The following is a 27,514-nucleotide window of genomic DNA, read 5'->3' as shown; positions in this document are numbered from 1 at the left end:
GTCATAGCCTAATAAATACATAGACGCCCCATTGGCTGCTTTGGGCCGTTGCTGCAATATGTCAACGAGTCCGCCATATTGATCCCGGCAAGACCACTCTATAACACTTGAGTACGAAAAAGGTTCAGTCGCCAATTATTAAGAATCTTGCAAGTTAGAGCTAACTCTAACTAGTTAGAGAAACTCGCTAGTTAAGATAATCATTATTATTAGGAATTGTGAAACTCATGCGTGTCAAGCATAGATTTGGTTTGTTTTTCTGGGTTAATAATTGACATCCCTAATATAATATAATTTAATGTACATGAAATATTCACAGAGCATTTCATTGTGGAAATGGCTTTTTCTGTCTTAAACGGATACTCCACTTTAAAATGAAAATTCTGACATCATATACTTACCCTCATGTTGTTTCAATCCTTTATGAATTTCTTTCTTCTGCTGAACAGAAAGGAAGATATTTAGAAGAATATCAGTAACCAGACAGTTTCTGGTCTCATTGACTTCCATAGTATATATTTTTCCTACTATGGAAGTCAATGAGACCAGAAACTGTCTGGTTACTGATATTCTTCTAAATATCTTCCTTTCTGTTCAGCAGAGGAAAGAAATTCATAAAGGATTGAAACAACATGAGGGTGAGTATATGATGACAGAATTTTCATTTTAAAGTGGAGTATCCCTTTAAATACCATAATATGAGCTTTCTCTCTTGAATCACATGTCATAGGATGTGAAGATAACTTGCAGCTCAACCTTATTTATCTGAAGCATTTATCTTAATAAATTATAAATTAATTAATAATCTTAATAATTATTTATCTTATAAATTATAGTCTAAATTTTCATAACTAAATACCGCAATAGTCTGACTTTGGTGGCCAACTAGCTGTGTCAACATAATGTTATAATGACCAAATACAACCAAACACAACTGTTCAGACTTACAAGTGAAAGGTAAAATTCCCCGAGATCTGCTTTGGATCGTACGACGGTTTGTAAAACCTCAAAATAGTCAGGCACATTTTCTTCAGTCCACTTATGAGAGTTACGGCAAGTTGCCCGGACAAAGATGGCGGCGCCGTTGACGTACGATCCAGCGGCCAATGGGGCGTCTTTGTATTTAATATGTCTACGGATCCACACTTTGAAAATCGACCGAAATTCGACCTTCCGGGGACTTTTGGAATACTCTTTTCTACATACTATGCTTTCGGCACACTTTTTGTAATCTAACGTACTATTTAGGATGGATAGTTGTATGCATGCACATAGGACGCAGGGAATTAGTATGAAGTGGGCTCAACCCCATATAGACAGTAAAAGAAAGGCTCAACCACAGACTAATATTTAGTGAACAAGTTTGGTACAATTGCGGGTACAATTAAACTTTTTTTTTTAATTAATTAAATTGATAATACAAACAAAACTTCTAGAAAGATACAGATAACTTTTAAACTTCCTGTTTATAACTAGAATCTTAAATTTGGAAAGGCGATATTAATGGAGACCTAAAGGTCCTACTCAGGATATATAAACCGCCACACCGCCAGCGATAGAGTTCTCTTTTCAGTCGGCATTGATAGATAGTGGTGCTGCATGTGCTGGTAAGCGCTTGGGTTTTTGATCGTGTAACTGTTAAATGTATATTATCTGTTTTTCTGTAATTATGAAAAAAAAAGATTACTAGAAGTTGGTTCATAAAATAATTTTCTAGGTAAGTTGATTAGTAAGTCAGCGCTACCTTCACCACGTGGCGCGTGTACGTAAGCGGATAGTGTGCGAATTTACTTTAATAAAATACACTATTTCCTGTCAAATGGTTCAGGGTGCGTTTGCACTGTATGCAATGGATCTGTTTTTGAGACAAAACTCGTATTAATGTTAGCCTTCCTAACCTGCGGCCATCATTTGCTTTCTTTTGCAGAAGACCGAGTAAATCAGGGCTATCACTGCTGCCTTGAGGTGAGAGAAAGCTGCATAGCTTTTAAATTGAATATACATTTGTGTTGTAGGTTTGTTAAACGCTTCTATGATGTTTTAGCACTGGGCTCTGAGCTTATGTGTAGACAAAAGTGCAATTCTGCTCCTGACATGGCAGAGGCTGAGAAGTGTTGAAATGCAATTAAAGACAACAAAGTCTGATCATCCAGATTAAAAGTTTACATTCCTTTGGCATTCAATGTAGTTTTGCCGCCTTGAGCATCTGCACATACATGTGCATATTTTTGTTATTGTGTATGAGTCGCACAGTTCTGTGTGTGAAGAGCTATATCTCAATCATTTCACACTCCTTTTGGGAAAATGTGCAGAAGATGCTGGAAAGTCAAGGAATTTGTAGGATTTTTAGCTTCATTACTCGGGACAAAGCGGGAACAACTATAAACTTTTTTTTATTAAATTTTTTTTAATGATTTGAGGTAGCTACATGCCATAAAAAGAACTGGCTAATTTGTGTACTTTTGGCTTGTGGACTAGTGTAAACATCTGTCATGCGAGTTATTCAGGGCAGTACTAAATCATTTGCTTTCTTTTGCAGAAGACCGAGTAAATCAGGACCCATCACACTCCTTGAGGTGAGAGAAAGCTGCATCGCTTTAAAATGACTATACATTTGTTGTATTTGTAAAAGGCTTCTATGATGTTTTAGCACTGGGCTCTGAGCTTATGTGTAGATAAAAGTGCAGTTCTGCTCCTGACATGGCAGAGGCTGAGAAGTATTGTTGAAATGCAATCAAAGAAGGGATTAAATGCAAGATTAATAATAAAACTGGTCTTTTCTTACAGAGTGGAATCTGGTGAGGGGTGGCCTGTTGACGTGTTTCCGCCTTTCTGCAAATGTTGTATCTGTTTTAGGATTTTTATTTTTCTCGACTATACTAATGCTTGATGTTTATTGCACTGATTGTTTCCTTCAAATGTTATTTTTTTGACAACCAATAAATGAGACTAAGACCCCTCAAGCTCTGCACTGTTTTCAAATAGCATGATCTGAAATGCTGTTCTTATGATATGCTTAAGCTATACCAGGGTTCCCACAGTCAATGATTAAATCACTTCATGAACCGACTGGTAAATGAAGTGCGATGCTCATGGCAATCTCTGCAGGATTTTGTCCCTCCAGGAGCAGGCCTGTTTCTAATGAGTATTTGTATAGTACTGTTCATATTGCAATATTGCTTCATTGTCTGTCAAAATAAAAGTGTGAAAACCATCAGTAACAAGGTGACTAGCAGCATGGGATAAAAATGGCAATATGTTTAGATTAGAACACTAAGAAACGATCTTCCTGGCAGTCACATAAGATTGTAAAGATTTAAAAGTCTTACTGCCATTCAAAAACTACACAAGCAATACATATACTCGAGTAGACAACAATTTAAGCAGATCATCCCTTTGGCGTTTCATGTAGTGTTGCTGCCTTGAGCATCTGAACATTTGCATATTTTTGTAATCGTGTGAAAGTAAAATTTTGATTCTGTACATTTATAAGGTTTAAAATCAATGTCCATATGCCAAATAAATAACAATATAGTAAAAAAAACAAGTCACTCAAAGTAATTCCTGCATTTATTATAATTCTAATAGCCTTTATTCATTTCTTAAACATGTGTATATGAATGTGTATAATTGCATACACATATATATATTTTGTAAATAACCTCTTATCTGTTCATAGTTAATTTTCTTCAATTTAAAAGAAAAGATGCTTTCTGCACACCCTGGACAGCTACTGCATCAATTGCTCCTGTGTGTGATCAGTGACCTCTTCCTGGGTCACATTGTCCAGACCCTTTAATGGCTATGTGATCTTCAATGTTCATGGATCCTCAGCATGATCATGGATAATTCTGCAGCTTGAAAAGCTGTGTGCATACTGTTCTCTTGTTAGAAGTTGTAATATTTAAACTGTCTGGGAAGAGAGAACTATACGACTTTTACTCCTTTTACTCCACCTAGTGGACAATACAAGAAAGTGAGAGTTACCATTCATCAGGGTACAACAGCTGTTGTTGAAGCAAATCAGTTCTATGAATCTGACTCTGAAAAGATGAAACAACAGAGAACACAGGATGTGTAGAAAGCATGATTCGATTACACGTTAAACTCATGTTAAACATTTGGAAGACAGAGATTCTTTAAAACTTGGAATCCTTTTTTTTTCCCATCTCAGAATGATAATTTCTTTCATTGTCCTTACTGTTATCAACATCACTATACTTACCAGTCTTAAACATCAAAAATACAATAAGTTCTTCAATCTTTTTATCCAATATTGATGATTATGCTAAAGTGAGAGCTGTGATGAATGATGCATAAATCCCACACTCGTTCTGAGAAGACGAACAGATGCAAGATGGGCAGAGAGAGATGGAGGGGGCGAGATCTTTACTGATGGTCCTGAAAGAGACACAGACAGGTAAGTAACATAAAGGTGAAGGCGTCTGCGGTTTGGACTCAAGGTGATAGCAGATGAAAGGAAGAGAAAAGAGAAAGGAAGTGCAATGTGATGATGAGGAGCCCTTTTAATTGATTGAGCAACTATTTGTGATGTGGGAGATGAAGGCTGGAGGTCACTAGATTTACTTATTAGTTTGGGAAGTGAGGGAATATGAATGTAAAGGGTTTATATACTACCGGAGACAATAAACTCCTTGATAGTCCTTGCATACAAAGTGGTCACATTAATTTTGTGTTGGAAGGGAAAAGCAGGAGGGAAAGGAACATTGTAAGATATGAAAGTCTCGTCTCTAATTTAAGTCTTAGAGATACCAAAGATCTGAACACATAGCATGTTGTCAAAAAAAAAAAAAAGAAAAGATGTCAAGAATAAACACCCGTCCAGCATTTGCGCTCAGAAACAAACAAGAAACACTGCAGAATAGCGATAACAGCAAGGACGATGAGAACAGTGACTGCAATAAATAACATTATCTCATGTTAAATCAACAACAGAATTCCAGACCCATTTAGAGTTTAAAAATTGTTATAGGAACAATCATTGTATTAAAACAGATGTTAGCACATATCCCTCACCCATGTCAGAGTGCATGTTCATCTTGCCTTTGCTCCATAGAAAGAGTGTTTTTTGGAAGGAGAGAGGGAGAGTGACTTGGAAAGAGAGAAATACAGGCAGTTTGGTTTTCCCTCTCCCTCTTCTCCATGTTGTCTCCTCTTTTAAAATGGAGCCTTGATATCGTCAATAGGTTTGCTGAAGTCGTAGTCACCTCTATATATTGAGAGTCTGTGGTAAAAATGTTGATAAATTTTCAGTATATATATATACTTTTCTTTGTACAATGTTGTATGATCTTTCTTCTTTAAAAGATTTTTTGCTTGTTTAAACATGATCTTCATCTTGTATCCATACATTGATATTTTACTGTGTCCCATTATGTTATATAAATAAAAGTATGTTGCTATCAGTAGTCTGAGGATGTAATGTCTTTGCATGTGTGTGTGGTAGAATGCTTGTGTGTCTATTCTGTTGGTCTGGGCACTTATTTTTGCTACGGGTTTGTAATACAGTGACCAGTCTGTATATGTATGCATGTGTACATATATATATATATATATATATATATATATATATATATATATACACACACATATAATTTCATTATAAGACATGAGAAGGTAAAGAAGTTCTAGTGAAATAAAAGATAAGCACAAGCCCCAATCTGGCTTCGGCAAAATAGAATCCCTCCATTGGTGAGGTAAAAACACGTAAACCACGGTCATGCCTCTAGTGATAACCTTTCACATTATCATGTACACACACACACACACACACACACACACACACACACACACACACACACACACACACCCACCCACACACACACACACCCACACACACACACACACACACACACACAACAGGAACCCATGCATAAACACAGTCTTACCAAATAAGTGCCTGCTGTTAAACTGACCTCTATTTTAAGGGCTTCCCTAGTCATGCCAGACAGGAGGTTTGTCAGTACTTGCCCTCCCTGCATTGGTCTCCATTGAATCTGCTCTAAAAACGAGACCGTTAGTAAATATTTGTTGATGATAGAGACTCGGCTCAAAATCTGAGAAAAAGAGAAAAGACAGCAAAGGAGGTTTCAATATCTCTCTTTCTCCCTATCTCTTTCTAAAGAACTACAGAAAAACAACAAAGCTAAAGAGCATTGTGATTGTTTCCCTCAAATTATTTGGCTCAGATATGTAGTATGTTACCTTCTCATGGAGTTAGATTCCCCTATTCATTCAATTATTTCCATTTTGATCACCTTGTGAGTGCCTGCAAGCTCAAACAATGTGTTCTGTTTAAATGTTGATATGTACGGATGTGTATGTGGGTGTTCATGTTTTCGTTGACTGAATCAAACATGTAAGTGCAGGCGTTCACAGTTCGGCAGGCCTTCAACTCGCTCTCTTTCTCCAGTATCGCTTCATCTGCAAGCCGGCAGTTTGATATCGAAGTCACCTCTTCTTGCGTTTTTCTTCATTCAGGGAATAATCTCTGATGGCAGCAGTTGTCACCTCATCTTTCTTGTTCTCTCAACTCCGGTTGGCCTCATCTCTCCTTCTGTCTCTCCGTTCATCTCGAGGGGAGAGGGCGGAAATGGGGAAAGTGCTAGAAGACAGCCTGATGATAGGGGGGAAGGTGGAAAGTCTTTATAAGGAAGTAAATTTTGTTCTGTTCATCCCCCACTTTCTGTTCTCCATCTCTTTCCCCATGCCATCCTGGACCCCATGCAGCAGCCCACTCCATATGTTCCCAGAAGTTAGCAATCAATAGCATATCAACGTTTCACCTCATCTGTACTAGCTTTATTTCTCATGCACTAACCCTTTCTCACCCTAATCCCTCTCCATCGCTGTCCTCCCTTGCGTCTCTCTGCCTCCACTTCTTTCTCTCCTCTCACCTGTCCATCACTCTCCTGAGTGCCCTCTCTATGTTCATACGATGGCCAACCCTGGTCACACCCAGGTCCAGGTAGTCGTCCTTAGTAAGAGAGGGCAGGTGCGTGCCATCGATCTCGTTGTCTAGGAAACGCTCTCGGTGCTCACCCAGGTTCAGGTAGCCCAGCCAATCCGCAACATCATACTTGGTCCAGTATGGGAGTGGTTTGGAGGCAAAGGGTTTGGTGGGTGAAGGGGGTGGGAGGTGGGGGTAACTCAGGCAAGTGGGTGGAGGAATGGGGTGAAGAGGTGGGGATGAAGTCCCTGAAAGGAAGTGGGTGGGGGACAGGGAGCGAGAGACCACCAGAGAGGAATTTGGAGGCGGAGGAGCACCCGACGGGGCAAAGAGAGGGGGAGAGGGGGAGAAGTAGGGGTCCCCAAGGGGATTGGCAGGTGAGGGAGGAGTAATAGAACCACGGAGGTCATATAGGCTGCTATAGAGGGGCGTGGTGGGGAGAATAGGAAGAGAAGAGGGTCGGGGAGGGCCAAGCTTGGGCCGGTCAGATGGAGAAATTAACGGGCTGGGTGCTCGTCTGCGCTGGGCATGATGTGACTCTGCCTTCCGAGACTCTCGGCTGGGGATAAATTGGAACTCCAGGGCTTTGGTGCGATAAACGGGCCGGTGTTTGGGCGAGGTGGGGTATGGTGAATACGAAGAGGGAGAAACAGGTGAGTGGGACCGGGGAGGAGGCTGGGATGAGGCAGCAGGGGGCTGAGGGGAAGGAGATCGAGCCCAGTTTGGGAAAAGTGGCTGGGAGGAAGGGGTTGGGGAGGGAGACAAGGCAGGCTGAGAGAGATGAACAGGAGATGGGGAGCTAGAGCGGACTGAGGGAGGACTCAGTGCACCTGTGGAGTCCTCTGAGAACCTGAAATAAGAGAAAACACAACACAAATTAAGGCAAAATAATAAAATTATTGGACAAAAAGAGAGAAAAAGAAAAAAGTTTGACAGTAAAGAGAAAGAGAGAGCAAGGAGGTATAGCGAAGCAGTTACCTGTGTCTGATGTGGGACAGACAGATGGACATGGACAGTGCAATAAAAAGCAGAAATCACAAAAAGAGAGGAACAGTTTAAACAGACACAATTACACAATACACACACAGAGTTCTTTGGTGTTTGAGACATTGTTAATAAAAATGTCAGTTACAAAACTATTTTAGAGCACTGTCGTCAATTAACTGTTAGTCTAAATACCCAAGGAGTCCTTTAACTTAATGGCTCAGATTTCCAATGACTTATGGCATCCCAAATCACACAATGTACATGCAGCTGAGAAACTCTCATACCACATGCCTCCTTTCAAGGTCATCATGCAAACATTAACATATAGCCATGCACATATACCTATACTGATAACACACAAATACCTATGCCTGCTCAGTGATCTCTGAGCCCCCCAGTTCTCTGTTCCTTTGCTCCTCTGCTGTAATTTGGTGCTTAGTTCGTTGATGATGCTTGCCTTCATACCGGACACGGGAGGATGCAGTTTACGTGCCTCCACATATGTCCCCACAGTCTGGCCCCCTCCCTCTCCCATGGTCCCAGCCGACCCATCACCCCACAGAGGTTTTATCTCTGGAGTGCGGGGACGGTCAAAGTACATTACAGAGGAGCGAGCGATCCCTGGCCCTTCCCTCATCACATAGCCATCACGGGCATTAAAATCTTCCTCCTCTCCCTCTTCTGCCTCATCCTCCTCCTCTTCCTCCTCCCTACGACGGTGGTAGGCAGGGGGTGCCGTGCTGGTTTGGCGCCGAAGATCTCCAGGCCGGCTGCCTTCTCTGTACCTCTGTGTTTTTGGGTAGGTGGATGCAGTGCTGGCGGCTTTGGCATTGTGCATTTCAAAAGTCTGTCCATCAAGGTAGCTCATGTAAGACTCTAAAAAGTCTGCCCCACTTGTTCTGTCAGCCTCGGTTGACCCACCTCTCTCTCCAACTCCTCCTATGCTACCTATCCCTGCTCTCTCTAACCTCTCTCTGACCCCACTACCACTGAGTGCAAGGATGTTGTCTAAGTGATGGTCACTGCTGCTTCGACTGTCCAGCTCCTCAATCCCAGAATCCACCACTGTCTCCTGGGACTCACCACTCTTGGCTGCAGCTGCAGAGGGTGGTGGACGATGCTCTGCACTAGGCCGCCTGCTACCCCCTGTAGCTACTGTGGAGACAGTTGCCATGCGTGTGTGTGGTGTGACAGCGGCAGCAGTAGTAGTAGTAGAAGAAGAGGCAACAGTTGTAGAAGCAGTTGTAGAACAGCTTGCGGTCACAGTTGAGGCGCCTCTGAGAGAAACAGAAGTGGCAGGGGTGGATGTTGCTACTGGGGCCCCCCGGTAGGCAGGTGGAGCTGGAATAGAGAGAGGAGGTGGTGTTGGAGAAGAGGAGCGCCCAGTAGAGTGTGTACTGTTGTAAAAGTGTTGCGACTGAGATAGGCCAAATGGTCTATGGTAGGAGGTGGGTGGTGGCGGAGGTGATACAGAGGGAGGTGGAGGTGGCCCAGAGGGCTGCAAGGTAGAGGGGGAGGGAGGCGGTAGAGGGTTGGGGGAAGATTGAGAGGGAGACGGGGCTGACTGGGTTAGGTTGGCAACCTCACTGTCATAGGAAGTAAGACTGGAAGTTGTGGAATCTCCTGCCTGGGGGGAAGGCAGTGGTGTGTGAGGTGGGAACCCAGCCATAAAGGAGTCTTTTGGAGGGGGAGGAGGTGGTGGGGGAGGTGGTGGTGGAGGATGAAGCTGCTGACGGGCTGTCACATTGTGAGACATCATTGCAGAGTAGCTCAAACCCCGATCAAAACTATTGGCAAACTCCAGAGGTGGAGGGAGAGGATCGACAAAAACAAACTCATCATCTACATCTACCGAGGGAGCTGGGGGAGGAAGAACCATCAGACCTGTGCCACTTCCACCTTCACCTGTGGCTCCTACTGAAGGACGTGTAGGGGCTGCTGTTGAAGGAGGAGATGGTGGTGTTAATGAAAGGATGTACGCCCCAGCCTCACTCTCCATTCTCAAGAACGAGGGGCGTCGAGGCTGCTGGGTCGTTGGCTGTGTAGACTGTTGCAGTGACTGTGTCTGAGCTTTTTCTATTTCTCTTTCTCTCTCTCTTTCTCGTGACCTCTCTCTCTGACGCTCTCTTTCACGCTCTTTGTAGGTGGGTTGATAGTGCTGAGACTGATAGTGGTGCGTGTGGACAGTTTTGTCCTCAGAGAAACGAACCCTTAGGCCTTCTCTGGGAGCAGAGGTGCTAGCAGCCTCCCTATCTGCACGCTCTCCTACCCCTGCTTCCTCACCCCAACTGCTCCCTGCTCCACGCAGGATCCTAGGAGATGGAGGGCGAGTGGATGTGGTGGTGGCAGCTAGTGATGAGGAGGTAACAAGGTATGAGGAGGAGCTTGAGGACTGAGCAGCAGAGGAGGTTGCAGGTGAAGAAGAGGCCATTGAGTAAGAGTTGTGTGATGTTGATTGTGCAGTGGATGAGGGAAAGGCCCCAATGCTGGACAATTGACGGCTAAAATGGTGTTCAGTAGTCCTCTCCCTACGTATGCGACCATCATCCTTCAAGGCACGTTCCCGTGCAGCCAATGCCAAGCCTAGTGGGGATGAAGGGTCCAGGACTTTCCCCGTTAATGGGTGAATGAACGTTGTAGTGGAGGCTTGCTGCTGCTGTTGTTGTTGTCGGCCTCCTGCCCCATAGAAGTCAGCAGGTACAGACTTAGGCTGGTAATCCCCAGGAGGAGCAGGTGAGGAGTACTCAGGCAGGCCAAAGGCAGGAGGCATACTGCGTGTGTGGTGGATAAAGGTATCACCTGAGAACATTCCTTCATCTATAGATTTGGATGGTCGCAGGCGTGGTGAAGGCTGGGAACTCAGCTGCTGTTGGGAAGTCTGGGTTCGTCCTCCTGCTCCTCCTGCTCCACCCAACTCTTCCTCAGCAGAAAGAAAAAAGGAGGCACTCTTTCGTCGTGCTTCATGGAATCGCTCTCGATCCCTGCGAGCTGCCCCTACTATGGCAGCACCAAACTGGCTGGTGAAGTCCAAACTCTCTTGCGTACGAAGTGATGGCAGTGATGGGGGTGGAGGAGCAGGTATAGATGGAGGGGCTGGCGGTGGAACAGTGGGTGCAGGTGGGGGAACAACAGGTTGGGGTTTAGAACTGTCACTCTCTCCTGGAGGAGGTGGTTCGGCTTCCACGCTGCTGCCTTGGCTACTGCGACCACTGCTGCTGGTGGAAGGGGCTTTAACAATGATGGTTGGGATAGGAATGGAGCTCTTCTCCACGGACCCCTTCCCTTCCAGTGTGCCCTGGCCCTGACGCAGATCCTCCACCTTTGACTGCTTCACCAAGGGCCCCTTCCCTCTCCGGGCACCACCTTTTGGTACACCACCTGCCCCTGCTCCTGTCCCTAACACACTGCGGTCCATCCTGGAAGGTTGGCCCTGTGTAGTCTGCTGCTGTTGGGGAATAACAGTAGCAACACTGGTGGGTGGGACTGCGTTGCTGTAGCCCCTTCTCAACACTGTAGCCTTGGCCCCTGCTGCTCCTCCAGCCCCTGCAAGGTCCCCTGTGTACCCAATCACCTTCCTGGAGGCAGTCCTGCTTGGCACGGAGGGATGGGCTTGAGCATGGGAATAAGCGAGGTCCCCGGCTCCGGACCCAGTAGGTGGTCCAGGGGACCTGTCTCGGGGTCCATGAGTGACATGTACTGACTGTGAGTAGAGCTGATAATGTGCAGAAGAGGAAGTGGATTGGGACACAGAAACAGAAGGTTGCTGGGATGTCTTGCCCCTAAAGCCAAGAGGAGGAGCTGAGGAGAAAGGGGGCTCAGGGGGAGCTGTAGTAGGAGGAGGAGGTATGTCATCTGGGCCAGGTACTGAAAGACTGCGGGCAAACTTCATGGTTGGAGGATGAAGGAACTGCTTCTCCTCCTCAAGAACCCCTGCAGAAAAAGATAACAAAAAGGAGAGAGTTTAAATACATTTTCAAGGAAAGTAATGAAGGGAGAATTAATAGAAAGGATAACATGTTACAAAACAAAAAAGGCAAAACAAAAGTATGCTTGAGAGTGAAGGAGAATGTATGACAGCTGGAAGTGAGAAAAGAAGAAAAGAAGAAAAAGAAAATATATATTTCCTAAAAATGAGCAGAGGGCAAACAAAACGGGATACAGAATTGAGACCATCTTGTAGTATGTCTGTCTGTCTGCTTGTCTGTTTGTTACCTTAACTAATCTCCCAGCGTGAACATGTACAAGCCATTCACCTCTCTACTTTTGCAATGCTGTTTTGTGTTAGTGCAGACTTTAGTTACAGTATTAGTTACAGTATGTTATAGAAGGACAAATGCTATACACACACACAATGTCTACCTGATGACACAATAAATTACACAAATACACAATAGCTATAGCTAAAGGCAAGCAAAATAAACAAATGGCCTTAATTTTAATTTTAATATAAAGATCCCAATTGTGTAAGCCAAGAAAGTTGAAATTTTCATATTGAACTTTTAAACACAATTTGGCATTGTAAGCTTACACATCCATGGCATGGGACAGAAAGTGTTTCTCATCATACAGATAGTGTGCTAATAATCTTGGGGATTTTAAATGGGCTGTAAATTTTAGACCAACCAAAACTGAATACTAAATGCCCCAATACACTTCCAGCGAAATCGAAGAACGAACTGAAGTGACATAATTTAGAACAAAATCAGGCCAAAACAAACTTTGTTTGGAGTTCCTTTTGGGAGTTCGAAACAGCTTGCCAAAGCGAATTTTCCAGGAAAATTTCACTACGGTTGTTAAACACCTTTGTACTACCATTGGTCTGTGGCGATTAAGTAATAGGTAGGTGTGCACGGAGGCTCCGCCTTCTTTCATGCTGAAATCTTTACTAGTTAGGGTTAGGGTGAGTCCGTCGAGGTCAGATATCCGTGAGTAAAAACATGAACACACTGGAGAGCCGCTTTTTGCCCGTCTGCTCACTGGCATGTTAAAGGTGGTATCAGTGATTTCAGGCCCAAAAATATTTGTATCACATTCATCTAATCTTTCCTAACGATCCGCTAGCTGCCCGCCCCATAAGCATGCCGTCAAAAAAACGCGTCTCTGTAGGCAGCCCAGGCTCTGAGATCTGCACACAAAAACAAATGGTTTAGCCAGACACTCAAAACCAAAACAAATAATGTTCCAACCAATCACCGACAGGGGGAGGGTGCTGTGAGGTTTTGTGCTCGTGCACGCAAAGTCAGAGCTGAAGAAGAAGCTGGCTCAAAACCTCACAACACCCTCACCCTGTCAGTGATTGGTTGGAACACTATTTGTTTTGGTTTTGAGTGTTTGGCTAAACCATTTGTTTTTGTGTGCAGATCTCAGAGCCTAGGCTGCCTACAGAGATGCGTTTTTTTGACGGCATGCTTATGGGGCAGGCAGCTAGCGGATCGTTAGGAAAGATTAGATGAATGTGCTAAAAATATTTTTGGGCCTGAAATCACTGATACCACCTTTAAATCAGCTTCCACATTAGCTGAATTCAAATCTTTGCTGAAAACACATTTTTTTCTCTAGTGCGTTCGGTGTTCCATAACTTGTATGTTTTCTGTCTTGTTTTGTTTCGTTTTTCTTACTTTACTGTACAGCACTTTGGCCAACCAAGGTTGATTTTAAATGTGCTTTATAAATAAAATTGATTTGATTTGAATTTACAATAGAAAATGAAGTTGTACTTCTGATTAGATGGGACATTGACACTGTTTATATTTAAGATGGTAAAGCTGCTTGATTTTAAGCAATCTATTGTTTAAAGTGCTATATAAATAAACGTGACGTGACTTTACTAGAGTGCCGAATTGCAGAGCTCGTGCAAACACATCCACGTTGCTATAGTCAGATGCTTTTCTTATGCTTTATTAAAAAATGCTTTTCTCAAGAATTGTTTTCTCAATTTTGTTGTGCGTTTATTTTGTTATTGAGAGGAAAGCGCGCAGCACATTTATACATATTCATCTAAATGCCGTTCTCAGCAGCGTGGGTGGCGTCAGATGTTCTCTAACAGTATATCGCTGCCCAAGTATTTTGAACTTCGTTTTACCCCTAGGCGAAGAACAAAAAATTATTTCGTTGAGAGTATATCGGGGCCTTTATGTTGAGCACCAGATGAAAGAAATAACATTCACCTTTGTTATGACAATTTATATCTTTTGCAACCCAGTCAAACTCCTGACAAGATTCTTATGGACCGTTTCAACAAACTGAAATGTACAGTCAGTATTCTAGAGCAATAAAGCATTACAGATTATAAGCATTAAAGCAAACCCACAGTTGCACTCTTTTGAGTGCTCTAAACGCACATACCATAGACGTAGAGCAGTATGGCTAAACAGACAGACAGGTGAGCAGACAGACAGATGGACTAACAGACAGCCTCACCGATGGACTTCTGTCGCAGCATACCGTGCGGAGGGCCATGGCCAGACACAAATTGACCACGGTCGTAGCCTAGCCCTGCCCCAGATGATGTCATCCCCATTCCCGATTGGTCGAAATTTGGCTGCCAAAAAACAATGATTTTCATAGAACATTATGGACAAATTTTTTTAAAGTCTGCAAATTTGCTAAAAGCAAAACATAGCTCAGTAAACCCTGAGCATCAATACCTCATTCCATAATCATCATGATCTTTGTGATAGTAATCTACACACACACCTCATTATAAAAGCCTCTGCCCCGTTCTCTTTTTACCCCCTGAGCCCGGGGTCCTGGAGCTTCATTGGTACTGATGGACTGCTGTGCTGCTGCTAAAATCTCATCCAATTTATCTGACATAGAATAATAGGACAGATAAAAAAAAAAAAAGAATTAATTAACTTACAAACAATTTATTCTTAGCTTGAATAATTTTGAACTAAAGGAATTGTTCACTCAAAAAAAAAAAAAAATCTAAAAAAAATGTTAATTACATTGTTTGTGATTTCGTACCCATATTTCTTTTGAAATCCTTTTTTCCCCTTCCATTGAACAAAAAAGTGATTTTTAGCAAAATACCCAAGCTTCTCTTTTCCATACAACAAAAGTAAATTGTGGTCACAGCTGTCAAGCAAGTTTGTCAATTAATTATAAACTAAATTTCAGTCTACATTGTAAACCCTTATGCTCAAAAAAATAATTGGTTTAAGTAAGGTAAATTTAAATTAAACAAATTAGTTCAATCAAATTTAGTATTTAGAAATGTATTTTTCTTTCGAGTTCACAAAACTGACACATAATAAGTAATCTTAACTGTATCATTGTTTTGAGTTTTATGAACTTGTTCTTTTAATTTAGACTAACTTAAATTTAACAGAAACTGGGCAGGGATTTCTATTTCCCAGCATGCTTTGCCAAGACACGCGAAAGGGAGAGTAAATGCTAAAATTAAGTGTAAAGTTTATGAATAGCTTACTCAAATATTTCAAGTTAAGAGCAATTAAAAATCTGTTTTGCCAACTTATTCGGGTTTAAAGTATACTATACCACAGTGGCGCCTGCAACTGTATGCTCTGTTCATACCATGAATGACCTGTGAAAATTTGAAATTATAATGTTTCCCGTATCTCTGTCGGCTGAACCAGCAATGCCAATGAATCATTTGTGAAGTAATCATTCTTTTGAGTCGCTTCTAGTTGGCCAAATGGGTTTGCTAAACGGTCTGAATTTATTAGCAATTCAGTTACACTTCACTGAATCATTTGGAGCGGTTTCTTGGTCAGTATATGCAAGAACACAGAAAAGAAAAAAACGATGATGGATGAAGTGGATGTTCATACCAACAATCAATTGAAACAAAAGGCTTAGGTAACTTTGAGAAACTTCAACTAGTGCTAAGTGAATAAGCGGCCGTTCACAAGGAAAAGGTGTACACCCACGCAGTTTTAAATTGTAAACATGCACTAGATGTATATTTTTTACCAATGTGCCACGTTTTGTTGTTTATGTGTTTTAAAACATTTAAAACGTGCTGTCAAAAACACATTTTCGTTCTGCTCAGGTGTTGCGTTCATTTACTGTTTTGTCGAAGGGTCTCTAGATGTGCATTAGCCAATAGTTACATGAATGGATGTATTGGAACTGGAATTCATATTCTCAAGAAAATTAAAAATGCTTTCATTGAAATGAAAAAGTTGAATTGAACACCCACTTCCCCTTTCCTGAGCGTACCCTTAGATAAAATCCTGCAGGTGCCCCTGCTATACCCCACACAAAACTATAATTTGGCTTCAGAAGACTTGGAAAGTAGTTTACAAGACTTGGACTAATTGTTATGATGCTTCACAGTGCTTTTTTTGCCCTGGTCTCTATCCATTTTAATTGTAAGACAGCAGCTCAGACATTCTGCTTAACTTCTCTTTGGTGCTCAGTCATACAAGTTTGGGTGAATAAATGATGACTGAATATTCTTTCCTTTTTTTGGGGTGAAATATCCCTTTATTTCTTTACTTTATTTATGACTAGACATATGACAATGCATATAACTATTGACCCTCTTACTCAAAGCCATCTGATAAACTGTCCTCTTCTTCTCTGTAGCTTGTGAAGATTCGAACTCTGTAACAGAGGGACAAGTTTCATTTTATAAGAAATATTTGCAGACCCATTAGGTCAAGTGTCTCATACAAGACACAGAGAGTGGAACAAAGAGCTTTACCTGATTTTTTTTTCCATGGGGCAGAGGCTGTGATCAAGCAAACAGAGAGTCAATGTAAGGTGGAAAACCATCAGCCTTTAGTAATACTCTATGAGCTGTTAATGCTGCAATCACATTCCTTTCAACTAACAAATAGGTTAAAGACATTTTTACATTTTATTAACACTCCTTTCCAGGATGCACACAAAATGTACTTCCAAATTTGTACAAATGCAACTTTAGCAAAACAAGAGAAACTGAAGTGCCTCTTACCTCTGTCCACTGTGTATGGAATGCCGGGACAGACAAAAAGATTAGGGAGGTTATAAAACAGATTAGTTAGGGCTTCAATCACTAAAAAAACAACCTGTGCAACAAGTGTGAAGGAAAGGTTAAAAAAGCCACAGGTGAGTTTGTAGGGAGTGTATATGTGTGTGTAATGTCTTCTCCTGTTATTGTCACTTGCACTTTGTGTCACATGTATAGTATAGCCTTCTCTATCAGTGGTGAGGACTACACATGTGATAAATGCAGGGAGATAGTCAGGCTGACGGATAAGATTTCAGTACTAGAGACACGCATCCAAACTTTAATCAAGGATAGTAAGAATGCAAGGGCTTTAGATACCGCTTTGGATGCGACTAGCTTAGTGAACTCTGTACATTGTTCAGTTCTGGCTGTAGAACCCGTGCAGCAGGGCAACTGGGTGACCTTGAGACACTGTAGTCGCGGGACAAAACACTGCTCTTCCGTTCGATTACAACATTAAAGAGGTTCTCCCTACTCAGTGAAACACCCACTAAGAATCCTGCTGAATGTGCCCTAGTTATTGGTGATTCTATTACACGGAACGTGAAAATAGAGACACCAGCCACCATAGTCACATGTTTACCGGGAGCCAGAGTGCCTGACATCAAAGCAAATTTAAAAGTGCTGGCTAATGCTAATCGTAAATTCTCACAGACAGACTTGCTAAACCGACCGTCTGCTAGCTGTCTCACGTCACTGAGGTCAGATAAATCCCATCACACAGAGACTTTTTCAACTTGATATCATCATATAGAGACTGTGTCTGTTCCCCGAATTAGGAAATACAAAAAACTCCCAAACCCATTTAGGGGTAAAAAATGTATCGATGTTCAACAAATAAAAAATAGATATAATACAGATGAACAAATGATAAAGCTCAGGTTGCTGAATATTCGATCCCTTACTTCAAAAGCACTTATTGTTAATGATATGATTACAGATTATAACCTAGATGTGTTGTGTCTGACAGAGACCTGGCAAAAACCAGACAATTACATTACTTTAAACGAGTCCACCCCCCAAGATTACTGTTATAAAAACAAGCCACATCTGAAAGGAAAAGGGGGTGGTGTTGCTGTAATCTATAGTAATATCTTCAGAATTACTGAGAAGTCTAGTTTGGTGTTGGTGCTTAATGTAACACTATCTAGTGTAAATTATAAATCGCGCTTGACATTTGTGCTAGCTACTGTATACAGGCCACCAGGGCACCATACAGACTTTATCAAAGAATTTGCTGATTTTTTATCAGAGTTAGTACTGGCTGCAGATAAAGTCCTAATTGTTGGTGATTTTAATATACATGTAGATAACGAAAAAGACGCATTGGGATTGCCATTTAGAGACATTCTGAACTCTATTGGAGTTAGACAACACGTGTCAGGGCCCACTCATTGCATAATCATACTTTAGATCTAATATCGTCACATGGAATAAATGTTAATGCCGATGAAATTCTGCAGCAGAGCGATGACATCTCAGATCATTATCTAGTCTTGTGTATACTCCATTTAGCCAAGGTTGCAAAGCCGACTCCGTGTTACAAATATGTTAGAACTATCACTTATGCCACTAAAGATTGCTTTATTAATAATATTCGTGATCAGTTTCATCTCCTCAGCATCTCAGATAGCTTAGAAGGACTCAATATTGCGACAGAAACTTTTGACTCTGTCTTTTCCAGCACTTTAGACACAGTTGCTCCTTTGCACTTAAAGAAGATTAAAGAAAATAGTCCAACGGCGTGGTACAACGAGCACACTCGGGCCCTTAAGAGAGCAGCCAGAAAAATGGAGCGCAACTGGAAGAAAACAAAACTAGACATTTTTCGAATTTCGTGGAGAGAGAGAGCATTGTTGCGTACAGAAAAGCCTTAAAAACTGCTAGATCTGCTTATTTTTTGACTCTCTTAGAAGAAAACAATCACAACCCTAGGTATTTATTTGACACAGTGGCTAAATTAACAAGAAATAAAGCTTCTACTTCTGAAGTTTCCAAAGAGCATAGCAGTAATGACTTTATGAACTTCTTTATTGATAATATTAGAGAGAAAATGATAACTATGTGACCATCTACTACAGTATCGCATCAGGCAGTGCATCATAGTGTCCCTGAGGAAAAATTCCATTCATTCGTTGTAATAGGAGAGGAAGAATTGTCTAAACTCGTTAAATAATCTAAATCAACAGCAGGTATATTAGACCCTATACCGACTAAGCTACTGAAATAAATGCTTCAGAGGTCATAGAGGTCTTCTTAATATCATGAATTCATCTTTGTCATAAGGATATGTACCAAAAACTTTTAAGCTGGCTATTATTAAACCTCTTATTAAAAAAACACAACTTGATCCTAGAGAATTAGTCAATTACCTGGCCGATCACAACTATGTTCCTTTTTAGAAAGAAATGGTATCTGCGAGGATTTCCAGTCAGGATTTAGACCGTACCATAGTACTGAGACTGCTCTCATTAGAGTTGCAAATTATTTGCTTATCATCCGATCGTGGTTGTATCTCTCTATTAGTGTTACTTGATCTTAGTGCTGCATTTGATACCATTGACCACAACATTCTTTTAAATAAGAGTCGAAAATTATGTTGGCATTAGTGGAATTGCATTAGCATGGTTTAAATAATTCTTATTTGACCGTTATCAGTTTGTAGCAGTAAATTAAGAAATATCTTATCGATCACAAGTTCAGTTTGGAGTACCACAAGGCTCAGTACTAGGACCGTTGCTGTTCACTCTGTACATGCTATCCTTGGGAGATATCATTAGGAAGCATGGGATTAGTTTTCACTGTTATGCCGATGATACTCAGCTCTATATCTCTTCGTGCCCCAACAAAACTTGCCAATTCAAGAAATTAAAGGAATGCATAGCTGATATAAAAATTTGGATGACTAGTAATTTCCTATTACTTACAGTAATTCTGAAAAAATAGAGTTACTAATGATTGGACCAAAAACCTCCAAACGAACTAACCTAGAATACTGTCTAACAATTGATGGCTGCTCTGTCAAGTCTTTGTCGTCGGTTAGGAACCTGGGTGTGCTCTTTGATACCAATCTTTCATTTGAAAGCCACGTTTCTAGCATCTGTAAAACTGCATTCTTCCATCTTAAAAATATAATGAACAATGCGTAACAGTTAGTTCATGCGTTCATGACCTCAAGGCTAGATCATTGTAATGCTCTTATGGGTGGTTGCCCTGCACGCATAATTAACAAACTACAGCTGGTCCAAAACGCAGCAGCTAGATCCAGGACCAGTAAGTATGATCATATTAGCCCGGTTCTGTCAACACTGCATTGGCTCCCTATTAAACATTGTATACGTTTTTAAATATTGCTGATTACTTGCGTACTAAATGATTTAGCTCCCCATTACTTGAGCGAGCACTTAACGCATTATAGTCCTTCACGTCTATTGCAATCTCAAATCTCTGGCCAGTTCATAATACCTAGAATATCAAAATCGACTGCTGGCACCTAAGTTTATCACCTAAACTCTGGAACAGTCTTCTTAACATTGTCCTGGAAGCAGACACACTCTGTCAGTTTAAATCTAGACTATAAACACATCTCTTTAACCTGGCATACACATAGAAAATGATACATTCCTATTATTCAAATCAGTTAAATGATTATTAGGCTGTATAAATTAGGTCAGCCAGAACCGGGAACACTTCCTATAACCTCCCGATGTCCTCGTTACATTATAAGAAGAATGGCATCTACGCTAATGATAGTCTTTCTGCATATTCCGAGGTTTACTGTAATCAGCTGGATCCAGGCCGTATCCAGATCAGATGGTGGACCTGCACCTAGACACGACCACAACGCATGATGTAGTCAGCAGGATCTGGACCGTATCCAGATCAGATGGTGGACCTGTGCCTAGACATGACCACAACGCATCCCTGAAGTGTCAGCAGAAATTGTGTCGGCTAGACTCTCCCCTGTGAAGGCCTCATCGACACGACAGCCATTGACACTGATCCTCAACAAACCCGTCTCCATACCGGCGTGACTTCGATCTTCAACCAGACGGAACTGGATAATATTCTCATTGTTCCAAACCAATCTGACTTCTGACCTATAATGATGCCTGAATCATAATCATACACTGTTCGTTCATTGGCCAGAGGAGAACTGGCCCCTGACTGAGCCTGGGTTCTCCCAAGGTTTTTTTCTCCATTCTGCCACCTGATGGAGTTTTGGTTCCTTGCCACTGTCACCGTTTTCCACCTTTGTTGCCATTGGCTTGGCTTGCTTAGTTGGGGACATTAAATTTAACAGTTAATTTAATATTATTGATCTGCCTGCATTGACACTAGAGATGCGCGGATGGGCTATTATTTCATCCGCAACCGCATCACAAAACTCATCATCCGTCCGCCATCCATCCGCACCAACGTTTTTGACCAATTTTCAAAACCGCACCCGCCCGCCATCCGCTGATTGGTGTATACATATATTTTTCATTGGATTGGTTCAACCGCCCGCCGCCCGCCCGAATTTAATTAAAATATTATTTTTCGTCACGTCATCCGCCCGATCCGCGGTTTATCCGCGGAGTCCGCGGCTGTAACCGCAAACCGCGCATCTCTAATTGACACTATTATACTATTATAAGAACTGAACTGAGCTGGATGATGACATCACGGTTGACTCCAGAGCGGCTATATATATATATATATATATAAAAATGAACTAATTTAATTACTTTTTTTAAAGAAAAATGAAACAGCACTGAACTTACTTAAGCTGGACTATGACGCTATTTTCTTCAGGAAACAAACTTACTATTGTAAAAAGCGCTATATAAATAAATGTGACTTGACTTGACTTGTAAGTGTTTCTGTTTGCATATAAAGCTGAGGGATTCTGGGGGAATTAGAGGAGGGCTGATCTGCTTGCCTGTAAAGGCTAATCATCTGCCCTTTTGTCCTCATAGAGTTGTTTCTGTCTTTTTCATATAACTGCCTTTTTTATAAGGTACAGTACCAGTGCAGCAAGACATTAATGCCAGCGCAATCTCGGATATCTTTAGATCACGGCAGCCAATGACGTGGGACACTGCCGTGTCCTCAGCTTGTAGCTTGTGAAGATTCAAACTCTGTAACAGGGACAAGTTTCATCTTATAAGAAATATTTGCAGACCCATTAGGTCAAGTGTCTAGTTAGGACAGCACCCACTTTTTTGATAAAAAAATAAATAAATAATTGTCAAGGCTTGCACCTTGGAACTTATTTCAAGGTTTGCGTTCTCGAGCCACCAGGCACTGTTGTTGTGCGAATGAGCGGGCCGGAGCGCGTTAAGGGTTTTCTGTTAGAACAGTGTCGTGTTAGCGGCCCCTAAGCTAATAACTAATGATCTTTGCAACAGAAGTGAATCAATCAAAACTAACTTTAGCTGGATAATAACTTTATTCTAGAGCTGCTGTAAAGCCAAAACAATCTCTGTTACTTTAATGTCCTATTATCACTGTAAAGCTGCTTTGAAACAATCTATATTGTTAAAAGCGCTATATAAATGAAGGTGACTTGACTGCACCAGGTGACAAGGTGAGTGCGTAAAAAAGGTAAGGGCTCTTCACTCACATTAAATTGCTGCATCTGATTAGGCACATGGTATATATAATAGAATAGATGACATTATCTGCACACATTAAACACCCGAGACACCTGGAAATGTTCTTCTAAACTGAGAAGAAACATCAGTAACACATCAAAACCACTCTGATCACGTTATTATAACAGAGTATTAACTTAAACAGCTATAAATGTAAAAGCACACATGCATCGCTATTATATGCCCTACATTAGTCTAAAGGCTTCTGACATTAACGTCTGGATCTACATAGCACACCAACCACACATTGATTTTCATGTGACACCACAATAATAAACTGGTATGCCACAAAGTGGTAGTTCGTTGAATAAGCTGAATATGAAATGGAAGCTGAATGGAAATTTTGGTTCATAACAATTACTAATAATTACATATATTTTGATCTTTATAACTGATATATTGGCCAATATAAGATATACAAATGTAGAGCTATTAACCACTGGAAGTAAAAAAATTATAAATACCTATGGCCAATGTTCTTTAAAGGTCCCATGACAAGAAAATTTCACTTTTTTTTTTTTTTACATTAATATTAATTCCCCTAGCCTGCCTATGGTCCCCCAATGGCTAGACATTTTAATAGGTGTAAACCAAGCCCTGGGTATTTTTGAGAAAATGAAAGCTCAGACGGGCGAATCTAGAATCTTCCCTTTATGTCGGCATAAGGGGGAAGGTCACCTCCCCTTTCTCTCCTTTGCCCGCAAAGATAATTTGTCCCGCCCATGAGAAAATTAGCTGCGCAAGCGCGATATTGGTTTTTCCTCGAGAGACATCATGGCTTGCAAACGAGCGAAGCATGGCAGCTGCTCAGTGTTTGGATGTACGAATGAACACAAAAGTATTTTTTTAGTTCCTTCAGAACCAGTGGGTTATGTGAATTTCTGATGTGTAATTGTTCAAGTTCAGAGAGATAATCTTTCTCTCAAAATCGTTCAATACTGTTTATGCATCAGTAAATCAAGCCAGTGACTAAACGATCAACTTCACATCGTTTCTCTTGGTAGGATGAAAATAATCGTATTTAAACTGTGATTAAAATATATACAGAAAGCGATCAAAGAACAATCCCTTTCCAATCGCCCAAGCTGTCAATCACACAGCACGAGTTTATCTGGACACTTGCCAAAACTTGTTATGAAATCAATCACTTGCCAAAACTCGTTATGAAATCAATGACGCTGTTACGCTGCACAACGAAGCTCTTACTGTACTTACCTCATGTTTGCATTGGTGAAATCATTAGTGAGAGTGCAGAAACTGCGTTGCAATGATAAGATCTTCATTCACGCGATCAACAGGCTGTGATCTGCTCAATGCTCATCACTGTAACCTTTTATGTGATGGGAATAGATCTAAATACTTAAAAAACTTCTCACGATTCGTTAATCTCGATAGCTGTAATAGTATAAACTTATAACAGCTGTAATAGTAAAAGTATTCGAGAGAGTTCCACATGTAATGCTAGCTATTTCATATGCAAGCATGTCAGCCAATCACAGCAGTGGGCGTTTACACTGAAGTCTCACAGCTGACACGCCCCTTCAAACAGAATGTTCAAATCAGAGGCTAAAATCAGGCTAGGAAATATGCCTTTTATTTCTAAATTATTAAAATGTTTGATCTTAAAAACATACTAACATTATAAGGGCACCCCAGGAAACATTATAAAATAATAAAATAATCCATGTCATGGGACCTTTAATAAAAGCTAAATGGAAAATATAACTTTCATAAATATAATTAAGAAGAATAACAAACCAAGATCATTTGCCTATAATTTACTGACTTACACTTCCATTCAAAAGTTTGGGGTCAGTAATATTTTAAAAATGTTTTTGAGAGAAGTCTCTCATGCTCACCAAGCTAGCAAATCAGAATTTTCAGCATCATTACTCCAGCCTTCAGTGTCACATCAGACATCATAATAATATGCTGATTTGGTACCCAAGAAACATTTATTATTATTATCATCAATACTGCAAACAGTTGGGCTGCTTAATATTTATGTGGAAACTGTGGCACATTTTTTGCATTTACAATGCATTTATTTGAAATATAAAATATAAAGTCTGGTGCATTTTGATAACTTTTAGATCAATAGCGTATCCTTGCAGAATAAAAAAATTATAATAATTACTGACAGCAAACTTTTGAACAGTATTGCATATATATTAGGCTATTTTACTTATTGGACTGATATTGATGTGATAGCTGATATACTGTCCGTCTCTACTACTGTAAATATACATTTGTGTTCATATTACTAAGTGCCTAGAAGAAAACTCTGAATACCTTGTGAAGATTCAAAACCATTAACTAGGCAAATTGGCAACATCTAGTTCTTGCTTAGAAGTGTTAGTTGAAAACCTGACTATGTTTCCTGACAGACTGATTAAAACCTGTACATCCAGATTTCCTGCCAATCTGATTGAGTGCTTTAATCAGCACTCACTATTACTGAATTGCATTACCCTCACACTAACCCTGGCTACTGAATTATGGGAACTGGGCTGAGGAGAGCATTGAGCATCTACAGTAGACAGTGCCACAAGGGGCTCTGAGCTCTGAGAATATTGCTGGTGCTGAAGAGAAGGGAGAAGGGTAAAATATGCCTCAATGAACTACAAAGGTAAGGTACCCTACTGGTCTTGATTTTGGTTTTAAAAGTTAATAGGGGAAGGTCGTGTATACATTGATTTGGAGGTAGACTGTTGAAATGATCTAGTCTGATTCCATTGATGTTATAGAAGCCTGATTGGTAAACTAAATGACTGTAAGTGATGATGACACCTTGAGCCAGTACATACTGCGCCTCTCTAGCAATGCCCATCGCCCGCTGTGTTAATAGCGACCCGCACAGTGCTCAGGAACCCATTTCTCTGACAGCCGTAAGGGATGTGTTTTAGATCGAGGTTTAGGGTTAAAGCTAAGAGGAGTTGCAGGTGGAGGATTGAGGGATAAGGTGGAAGGCAGGGGAGATATAAGGGTTGGGAGGGGACAGTTTTTGGGGGGTTACCTGTAGTGGGGGTGCTGGTAGTGACAGTGTGGAACTTCTGAAAGAACAGTGAAAGAACATTCTTAATGCTGTCTCTCTCTCTCTTTTTCTTTTGCTCTCTATCTCTATGCCATCCTGTTCACACGCTTCCCTCCATCATTTTGTACTTCCTTTTAGTGTATCACTGTGATAGTTTACTCTTCGATTCACTCCCATCCCTCCCCCTTCTGACCATTCAAACTATTGCATTTGGCTCTTTCATCCTCTCTTGAATTCCTCTCTTCACTGTCCTCTCTCTTTCTCTCTCCCTCTAAGCCTTCTGGTTCTGTCCTCTAGTGCAGTGATTCCCAACCGAGGATACGCAAACGCCAGGGGTTACATAAGCAGGGAGTGCTAAAAAAAGATTTTGCTTTTCTAAACCAATAAGACAAAAAAATGCATCTTAAAAATATTAGGGCTGTTAATACATTACAATAATTGTTTACAATTATTGTCATGACTTTGTCTTGTACTTTTTGTATACAATAATGCTATATGTTCTATATGTACTTTTATTCAGCAAGGATGCATTAAACTGATACAAATTACAGTAAAGACATTTATAATGTTATGAAATATTTCTATTTGAAATAAATGCTGTTCTATTGAACTTTCTATTCATCAAAGTATCCTGATTTTTTAAATTAATTTCTACAACAATACTAAACAGCACAACTGTTTTCAACATTGATAATAAATTACATTTTAAAAATTACATAAAAATAAAAACAGTAATTCAAATTGTAATAATATTTCACAATATTACTGTGTTTACTGTATTTTGATCAAATGAATGCAGCCTTGGTGAACATAAGCGACTTTTTTAAAATGATCTTAAATGATCTTTAAATGATCATAAGCGTCATGATCTTAATGACCCTCAAACTTTTAAACAGTAGTGTATGTGCATAGACTACATAAAACAGCTGACAGGGATAGATTTCGGTGTCACTTCATTAAACCATTTCTGGTTTGTGTTCATGAAGGGGTACTTCAGTCAAACTGAGAGGCTGTAGGGGCCAGAAAAGGTTGGAAAACACTGCTCTAGCTTTTTTTTTTTTTATCCCTTCATTTTTCTATCCTTGCATTTCACAAGCCTTACCCATCTCTTCCAGTTCTGATGTCATGGATTTGGAGCGCAGAGCGATAGCTGGTGTGCTCAGTCTTTTACTCTGCTGTGGGACTGTGTGGAGAGAAAGAGTCACCAGTGTCATGATCATCACCACCATCATTATGATTCACTGATGTCTTTGCAGTGTGAATTTGTATCTCTTACTTTTCTTTCTGACCCCTTCCTCCATATCAGGATTCCGGGTAACCATGACAACCTTGACCATGAGACTGTTGCCACCTTGCCTGATCATATTGACCACCTGCCTGTGTCCCACCTTAACCACATTCTGACCATTCACCTAGAAAAGAGAAAGAAACAATATACAGAGAGAGAGAGAGAGAGAGAGAGAGAGACCTTAAGTAATAAGGGAAATTCTAGAGAAACATCAAGTAATGATACAGAGGGAAGAACAGAATACAAGTTCCATGATGCAGATCTGCGGACACCTCGATAAGGAAGTCTCCCATTCGCAGACCAGCTCTCCAAGCCACGCCTCCCTCGTCGACAGACTCAAGGTACTGCAGTGCTGGAAAGGCTGGGGTGGGAGTAAACTCTTCTATAGGGGTCTGAGCTACAAAGAGAGGACATTTATACAATCAGTCTAGCGTGCTTATCCAAATTTTTTTATTGAGGTTTAAAATACATGGACAATTATAAGCAAGGAAACTATGAATAATGATGAAAGATGATTTGGAACTCTGTGTGTGTGTGTGTGTGTGTGTGTGTGTGTGTGTGTGTGTGTGTGTGTGTGTGTGTGTGTGTTTGTGAGCGAGAGAGCGAAAGAACAAAAGTGAATGTGCCCTCTCTT

General features: G+C 40.9%; 1 protein-coding gene across 1 annotated transcript in view; it reads right to left on the bottom strand.

Annotated features, from left to right (window-relative positions):
* Nucleotides 1–27,514, bottom strand: part of shank1 (SH3 and multiple ankyrin repeat domains 1) — a 115,728-nt gene that overhangs the window by 3,272 nt on the left and 84,942 nt on the right. The window contains exons 17-26 of the mRNA XM_082142175.1: nucleotides 27,153–27,277; nucleotides 26,869–27,004; nucleotides 26,686–26,775; nucleotides 16,632–16,658; nucleotides 16,475–16,531; nucleotides 14,654–14,766; nucleotides 14,378–14,498; nucleotides 8,323–11,887; nucleotides 6,918–7,820; nucleotides 949–6,637 (exon numbers count right to left, since the gene is read on the bottom strand). Coding sequence (XP_081998301.1) covers nucleotides 6,550–6,637; nucleotides 6,918–7,820; nucleotides 8,323–11,887; nucleotides 14,378–14,498; nucleotides 14,654–14,766; nucleotides 16,475–16,531; nucleotides 16,632–16,658; nucleotides 26,686–26,775; nucleotides 26,869–27,004; nucleotides 27,153–27,277 — 5,225 coding nt within the window. The 3' untranslated portion in view covers nucleotides 949–6,549. The remainder of the gene's footprint in view (nucleotides 1–948; nucleotides 6,638–6,917; nucleotides 7,821–8,322; nucleotides 11,888–14,377; nucleotides 14,499–14,653; nucleotides 14,767–16,474; nucleotides 16,532–16,631; nucleotides 16,659–26,685; nucleotides 26,776–26,868; nucleotides 27,005–27,152; nucleotides 27,278–27,514) is intronic.

This window comes from Leuciscus leuciscus (assembly GCF_965113295.1).
Source record: "Leuciscus leuciscus genome assembly, chromosome: 1".
NCBI lineage: Eukaryota > Metazoa > Chordata > Actinopteri > Cypriniformes > Leuciscidae > Leuciscus > Leuciscus leuciscus.
This window is presented reverse-complemented; position numbering and strand designations above follow the sequence as displayed.